The sequence below is a fragment of the Neophocaena asiaeorientalis genome, unplaced genomic scaffold (genome assembly GCF_003031525.2).
Source record: "Neophocaena asiaeorientalis asiaeorientalis breed wild unplaced genomic scaffold, Neophocaena_asiaeorientalis_V1.1 scaffold96, whole genome shotgun sequence".
In the NCBI taxonomy this organism is placed as follows: Eukaryota; Metazoa; Chordata; class Mammalia; order Artiodactyla; family Phocoenidae; genus Neophocaena; species Neophocaena asiaeorientalis.
In genome coordinates this window covers 5,557,599-5,565,883 of record NW_020175831.1, presented here as the reverse complement: position 1 = coordinate 5,565,883, position 8,285 = coordinate 5,557,599, and the positions used below count along the sequence as shown (strand labels likewise).

Sequence of the window (8,285 nt, the reverse complement as noted above, 5' to 3'; positions counted from 1 at the left end):
AAAAAAAAAAAAAAAAAAAAAGTGCATCTCTTGCAAACAGCATTTAGTTTGGCCTTTTAAAAAAAAATCCTGACAATCCCTGCTTTTTAATAGGAGTGTTTAGCCAATTTATGTTTAATTTAATATTGATACAGTTGGGTTTAAGTCTAGATGGTCGTATTTTTAATTGTTTGCTTTCTAATATTAATCCTTAAAAAAAGGTAACATGACCATATTCTGGATCATCTCAGTTACCACCTGAATGACTTATGTGAGCAAGAAAATGCACAGAATGGACTGAGGCTCTATTTTTCTATTAGTAATTTAGTTTTATTGAAATATTATCTGTGACATTAGATTATTACCTGGAATTTAATTTGCTTTGTGGTATTGCTTTAATTTAATTCATAAAATTGCTTTGGTTTTATATTATTCCAGAGGAATGTAAAATCTTTAACTATGATTGTGGATTTGTTTCTAGAGCTACAAGCATAAGAATTTTAATGGCTACTCTTATTTTTTATAACTTGTAGAAATGTAATAAAAATAATGTAAATCACCAGACAGGGCCCTTGAGTATTTTTTTCCTTTCTTCTTCTTCTTTGTCTTTAAAGGGGGGCTGTATAGCATTCAGTATGAGAAAACCTGAACCTATGGAATTCCAGAGGAGAAGGGAGCAACTAAAAGGACAAAGAATTTATAGAGCCATGGGATTTTAGAAATATTGAAAAATAGGGTCATTATGTTTGCTTGGAAAACAGGTGTCACAGAGGTGTAGAACCTTGCTTACAAGATACAGCTGGAGATACACCCCTAGATAGCATCTACTTCCAGTTATTCCTTTGATAAACTTATACCACATGCCAAGCACTGTATAAGGTATTAGTAGTAGAGTATTAAGTAACACAGAAATGGCCCACTAGAAAGTTAGTCCAGTGCATGTATCAGTAATGGATGGTCAATAGGGAAATACAAATAGGGAACCTTTAAGTACAGGAAGACACTAGGAGAAAAAAAGAGTTTTCAAGTAAGATTTGTGATTGGAGGTGCCATCAGATCACAAATTTTTAAATTTTAGAATATTGAAGCATTTCAAATTTCTGATAAAGATGACAATATGTAAGTAGAAAACATGTATAATAATCAACCACCTACTGGATGATTTCTCCTGAGACTTTATGTTCACAGACTATGGCTCTAAATTCTTGCAAAGCTAAGAACTAAGATTTTTCTCTTGTTTTCTAGGTTTACCCTTTTCCTCAAGATAATGTAGCTGATCACTCACAGAATGAGTCTCATTTGGACAATCTTTTCTGGCTGTAGGCCTTGTATTAAAATTTTCTTATTTGTCTTGTAGGGCCTTTGGAACTTTGCAAAAGCAAAGTACATGAGAAACACTGAAAGTGAATTAATTTAACTGGAAATACTGAAAAACAAAACAAAAAACCCCACTACATTCCAGCAAAAGACAGCCCAAGTTGAAGCTGCTGAAGAAAGAATTTAGACTGTCTAGCTAAGGCACTAGTGCAACAACCCTCTGGCTGAAACAGAGGACAAAAATGTGAAAAACAAAACTTAAGCTTTAATTATCTTTGGGAATCATTTAATTTCTCTGTGGTGAAAAGGGGGGGATACATTTTAGTGCTGGAACTTTTACTTCTCTTGTAGGAATTTAATGAAGGCAAGGGGGGGTCTATAGGTTTCAAATTTGGGGCATTTTGGGGAGTTTCCGAGAAGATCTCTGTGGTTATACTATATTCAAAGTAAAAAAATCCTCCCTGCTAAGATCATAATTGGAAGGAGATGAAAATTATCAACCTAGTGCAGGAGTCAACAAACTTCAGCTTCCTGTTTTTCTACAGCCCATGATCTAACAATTGCTTTTACATTTTTAGAGGGTTGTTAAAAAACAAAAAGAATGTGTGACAGACTGTGTATGACTCACAAAGCCTAAAATATTTACTGATCCTTTACAGACAAAGTTTGCCACCCCCTGATCTAGTATATACCGTGGCCTTACACTTAATTTCATTGATGATCTGTCCTGACTCAGAGGGTCTGGGAGGTGGGAGGAGAGGGAATGTCTATTGTCTAATGTGTTTTTGTTGTATTCCTAGGCTCCTCTCTTTTTTGCAAGAAAGGCCTACAGAGACTGCTACTATGGACAAAGAAGAGGTACTGAGGGTTCACCTTGCACTGGCTCTGTGCTAAAAGGAAAGATTAAGTCAAATACCCTCAAAATCACCCTTCCTGCCCTGTGTCAGTATATTAATTTTACAGACAAGTTAAGTGTGGAAACTTAATATAAATACCACCATTGTTAATTAAGAGTATTCAAAGAGGCATTTAATATTAATACAATTACACTTAGAAACGAAGACCCAACACAGCCAAAAATAAATAAATAAATAAATAAATAAATATAAATTATATACATGCATACTTTGGTACTGGGAAAATGGCTAACAAGGGAGGGCCACAGTTACATGTACTTTTATCAAGTCTTTAAGCACCTTACCTACCTGAGGAAAAGCAAAGTTACTTGTTTTTATACACGGTAAACCGCGAGGTCTGAGGAGGATCAGAGAAGTCCTCAAAGTAGGTCAGGGTCGGAGCTGGGCGGTGGATTAGCGACGGCGGGGGCGCGGGGCTGTCCAGGCACCGCAGCTCTGCAGCCGGAGTAGCCGCAGACGCCTGGTCCGACCCGGGAGCGGACGTTCTCTCTGCATCCCCCATCCCCCCGCACCCCAGTGCAGCCCTGCCGGCAGGGGGTCCGCAAGAACACTCTCTGCAACGCCTTCCTCCCCTCCCCGACCCCGACCCCGGAATGCCAGGTGCTGCCCAGTGCGCCCCCACGAGCGGATGTACCACCCCTACCGCTGCCTGACACCGCCCCCGGGGGCACCCCGACCCGGCCCCCGCACCTTGATGGGCTTGGTGTCGCTGGGGCTGAGGCACTGGCCGTGCATCTCCTCCATGGCCCTGCAGGCCTGCGAGCTGCGGGCAAACTTGACGAATGCAATGCCCTTGGACTCTTTGGTGTGCTTGTCCCGCACTACCCATATGTCTTGGATCTCTCCGAAGGGCGAGAAGCGCTCCCTCAGCACCGACTCGGGCGTGTACTTGCTGATCACCAAGAAGATGCGGCTGTTGGGCGGCTCGTCCAGGCTGTCCACGCCCGGGCGGAAGCCTCCGCCGCTCGCACAGCTCCCAGCTTCGTCCATGGTGCTCCACTCCGGCGCGGGAGGCAGGCCCGCACCCCTTTACTCCTCCTCGCTCCCGCCGTGCCCGCCACTGCAGCAGCTGCCCACCCAGTCGCAGCCAGCCTCGCGTCCGCTTCCGGAAGACGGAAGGGTCTGGGGCTCGGCGCAGGCCGGACACGCAGGGTGCCGGCATTGGAGTCGGGGAGCTGCTGCGCCCCCTAGCGGCCCGGGGGAGCCTGACGCAGTCTACGGCGCCAATCCCGCGGAGCCAAGGCCCACGCACCAGGTGTGTGATCCAGGTTCCCTGTTGTTGTAAGTGTCTGGTGCGCGTGCTTTCCCGTCGCTGGCTCTGCCCCACTCCCAAAGCCCATGGTGTCTTCCCCCAACCTTGCCACCTTGGTCGTAAGCTCACTAGAACAGCTCTATAGGACTGAGTTAAAACGTTCAGCCTTAGAGCTGATCATCCAACTCCAGCCTCATTGTTGAGAAAACTGAGATGAGGAATTGGGGCCCATGGAGTAGCAAAAGGTAATAGAAAAACAAACAACAGAGCCCAAACCAGAAACAACTCCATCTTCTGATCTACTCAACTCCCAGAAGCAACCGTGGGAGGTTTAAAGGCAGAAAGAATGCAGCGCACAGCTGTGGAACTAGGAGAACTCCTAAGGTGCAAGCAAAGTGGGAAATCTGTACTGACTTCTAAGGCTTGTTGTTAATGGGCCTTGAGGAGAGGTCAGCATAAAACTGGCAGAAATCCAGAAACAAGGCAGTGGCACTGGAATGAAGTGAAAGGAACAAACCAGAAAATGGTTCAGGGGCAGAGCTTCTTAAATGTTCAAGTCCAGGGTTACTATGAATGAAAATAAGTAAATACTGTTCATTGGGTGCCAACCGTAAGCCAGGCTCTGTGCAAGGAGATAGACATACAATGCAGAAATGGAAGGACATGATGGCTGCCCTAAGAGAGCTTTTTTTCTATTGTGGAAGTCTTACATGAAAATATATAATGCAAAGTAATATCAGATTGTGTTAAATGCTTTTGTCACTGAATTGTGTGAGCTTGGACAAATTACCTCATGCTTCCAACTTCAGTTTCCTCAACTGTAAAGTAGAAATAATATTACCTACTAAATAGCATAGTTGTCAAGCTTAATTAATTCATCCATTCTATTAAGCCAGAAATATTTTTGACTGTCTACTATGTGTTGGGAACTGTGCAATACCCAAGTGATATGTCTTAAACAAAATGATCACTCTCCTTGCCTCGTGAAGTTAATAGATTGGGCTTGTCTAGTTAGGATTATTTGAGACAATATATATGGAGCTAATAGCTTAGTGATCAAATAAGATAATATGCATACAATGCACGATGGAGATTTTCTTATTCCATTTCACTATGGTGTCCACTCCCCCACTCTTGATATTGTATAGTTGTATGATGGCAACCGAAAGTTAGGGATTCTGGGTTTCCACTCAGGCTTTAGCACAAAATTGTGACAATTTCTCCTTGTATTACGGTCCACATCTGTAAAATGAGGGCTCTGTTTACCCTGGAGCTTAGCAAGTTAAGGAAGTATCTTATCTTAACTTTCCACTTCTCTTTATCTTACCCAGACCAATCAAAGTGAATGAAAACAATGTGGTAATGTAATAATTTTATTGATGTGATGAAAGTGTGGATTCTAGCAATACTATTTTCCACCAGTGCCATCTAGTGGAAAATGTACAGTTTTCTTAAACTGCACTTACTGGGAAATTTCTATTAGTAGAACAAGATTACCGATTGGTATCCTGAAAATTTTAGAGCAGTTAATTTTATTTTAGAAGGGATAAAAGATTGGATAAAACAAAACCAGAATCAGAAATATTGGGTAATGCTGAGAAAGCAAAATTTCTTTACCATTTAATCATGTGAAATACCACATATTCACTGAAAATAAGAAATTTACTTATAAGTTACTAAATTATAGTAAATATATCTTTCTTTGACTTGTCTATTTTAAACAGATTTATTGAGATATAATTCAAATATCACACAATTCACCCATTTAAAGTGTTCATTTAAATGGTTTTTAGTATTCACAGAGTTGTGCAACCATCACCACAATTGTAGAACATTTTCATCACTCAATAATGACAAATTTGTCATGTTTCAAATCATATAAAATCACATTTGAATCACATGTAACTAAAACAGCTGAAAATTCTGAGATTTGAAAGGATGTTTATTAATTTGTCTTATATTAGAGAAAAGATATGTTGGGCCTTTGCAGATTAAATTAAATAAAACACATAGCCTATAATGCACAATTATTAGAATAATAAACACATTAGAATGATAGACACTGAATTTCACATGAAATTCAGATTTCCCTTGAAATTTTTTCTTCTGAAGTTCTTACTAATTTTTTTTAAAAATGAGAGATTGTATTGTAACTTATTTTTGAAATGCAAGGATAAAATAGTAAATTCTTGTCATCGTTTTCCAAAATTTCTCCAAACTATGATCTATTTACAATGAGGCTTATTGGTTATTGAGATTAGTCGTCATACATTATATTTAAGTAAAAATGTTTTGCCTTATTTGCAAATTTTTACTAGATTTTACCACTGATATTTGTTGGTGATCAATTAGTAACTTTGAGATTGTTCTGTAGGAATATGGTCCAGAGTATCCATTTTTTTCCCATCCTGTAAGGCTACTGGCTACTGATAATATATGCAAGCACCTAGCCTGGCTTGTGGTAGCTACTCAATAAACAATAGTCTCCTTTTACTTCTTGAGTTTGCATGCTTTGTTTGAGTTTGAGAATAATATTTAACACCAGATTTTTTCCCCCTTTTGATTCAATTTGATGAAATACATCTTTTAAATATGTAGCTCACAGGACAGAACACATAGGTATCACTTGGAGTAGTTTCATTCAACCATCTGGTAATTGTGGCTATTAAAATTAATTAAAATTAAAAAAATCAGTTAGTCACATTAGTCACACCTCAAGTGCTCAAAGTTACTTGCGGCTAGTAGACAGTGTCCACGCTGAATATTTCCATCATGGCAGAAAGTTGTATTGGACAGAGCTCCAGAGAACAAGAATATGGGTAAATCTCACACTTACCTATTACACAAAATTTAATAAATTATTTTAATATTCCTATTTCTCTGCTACAGCCTTACCACTCACATCTCACTGAATTAATTATGTAACCACAGGTAAACTACTTTTCCTTCTCACGTTTTCCTAAACACGACTTTGACTTTCTTACGTTTCTGCCTTCAATACCCTCGTCTTCTTATAGCTTTCCCAGTCCTCTCCTTTATATCTTCCTCCCTCGCTCATTCTCTCTCTGTTTCTATTCACTCTATTCTGCTCTTTTGGCTATTAACGAGCAGCTTGCAACCTCGCTGTCCGTTCTTGTATTATTGCACTTTTTATGTAGCTCATTTATAATGATTTAACTTTTAATGTACTGAAATCTTGCCCCAGCTGTATTATAACTCATAGAAAATTGGCGCTTCAGGTCAGTGTTTGTCCTTACGAGTTGCTTGGCACCGTGTCTTGCCCACAGAATAAGTAGTTGCCTTATTCATTTATTGACGTGATTTGACTCCTGCAATCAAATACTAACGGACCATTCATAAAACGTTGGATTCCTACTTCAAGCAAGAGCTGGTACATATTGTGAATATACATAGATAATTTAACTCTTCAGTTAGGTAAAAGTGAAACAAACGAAGCCGGACCCTTACTCTGTCACATTTACACTCAGTCAGTGACAGCTCGGCAGCGCGAAGCTTTAGGCCCCTGCGAGAATTGCGATTCCGTGGGATTTGGGAGCCAATCAGCAGTGCCGATGGAGCCCCGCCTACCACTGGCTGGCGTCCACCAGAAGCACATGCAGGCCTGGCGTTTCAGTGCGGCCTTACCAGGCGCTGCAGCTGCCGGGCAGCCAGACTTGAACTTGGGGCGCACGCTTTGGCCGAGCCGCCGCACAGTTGACGTTAAAGGTTCTCTGGGGAAGCGGAGGACGGAGCAGCTGGCCCTGTGGTAAGTATGAGACTAGGTGGGAGGGGGCGGGCCGGGCCCTCATGTGATCTGAGCACTGGTTATGGGCCATGATGCAATTTGGGCCTGGGTTCACTCAGAGAGGAGGATCCAACCGTTTGGTTAGTAAGAAGCTCGCCTTAGCCCCAGCGAGGTGGGGCCTGGGTATCCCTGAAAGTGCTACAGAAGACAATTTCTAGAGAGGGACCTCTCTGCAGCAGCCTTTCTTTCTTTCTTTTTTTTTTTTTTGCGGTACGCGGGCCTCTCACAGTTGTGGCCTCTCCCGTTGCGGAGCACAGGCTCCAGACGCGAAGGCCCAGCGGCCATTGGCTCACGGGCCCAGCCGCTCCGCGGCATGTGGGATCTTCCCGGACCCGGGCACGAGCCCGTGTCCCCAGCATCGGCAGGCGGACTCCCAACCACTGCACCACCAGAGAAGCCCCTCGGTTGGGTTTTGAAGGTAAAAATGTGCTTAGAACTGTACTGTCAAGAATTAGGTATTTTAATTATTTATGTAACAGTAACCCTTATGTGGAATCCATCCCCGTTCCCACCTCCCCCGCAACCATTCTTTAAAGAATACAAACTGCAGGAAAACAAAACCCAGGTACTGCATTCATTAGCATTTCAAACTAAATTTTTTTCAATAAGTTAAAATTATTTTAGTTTTTATATCATTTTAGATGGAAGAGGCATTTATTTAGGTACATAACAGAGTTTTTGTTACGTGGGCCTCTCACAGCTGTGGCCTCTCCCGTTGCACAGCACAGGCTCCAGACGCGCAGGCCCAGCGGCCATTGGCTCACGGGCCCAGCTGCTCCGCGGCATGCGGGATCTTCCCGGACCGGGGCATGAACCCATGTCTCCTGCATCAGCAGGCGGACTCTCAACCACTGCGCCACCAGGGAAGCCCTGGCAGTCTCTTTTTAAAATTGTTTTTTATTATTTGTAAGAATTCTTTATTTTATTTATTTATTTATTTAAATTTCTTTTTGGCTGCATTGGGTCTTCATTGCTGTGCGTGGGCTTTCTCCAGTTGCAGCGAGTGGGGTCTACT

The 8,285-nt window shown here is 41.9% G+C and overlaps 1 protein-coding gene across 2 annotated transcripts in view; it reads right to left on the bottom strand.

Moving 5' to 3' along the window:
• RBM45 (RNA binding motif protein 45) overlaps window positions 1–3,310 on the bottom strand; it is a 27,303-nt gene extending 23,993 nt beyond the window's left edge. For both annotated transcript variants that reach the window (XM_024732857.1, XM_024732856.1), the window contains exon 1: window positions 2,904–3,310. In XM_024732857.1, coding sequence (XP_024588625.1) covers window positions 2,904–3,203 — 300 coding nt within the window. In that variant the 5' untranslated portion in view covers window positions 3,204–3,310. The remainder of the gene's footprint in view (window positions 1–2,903) is intronic.
• Window positions 3,311–8,285: the final 4,975 nt, after the last annotated feature.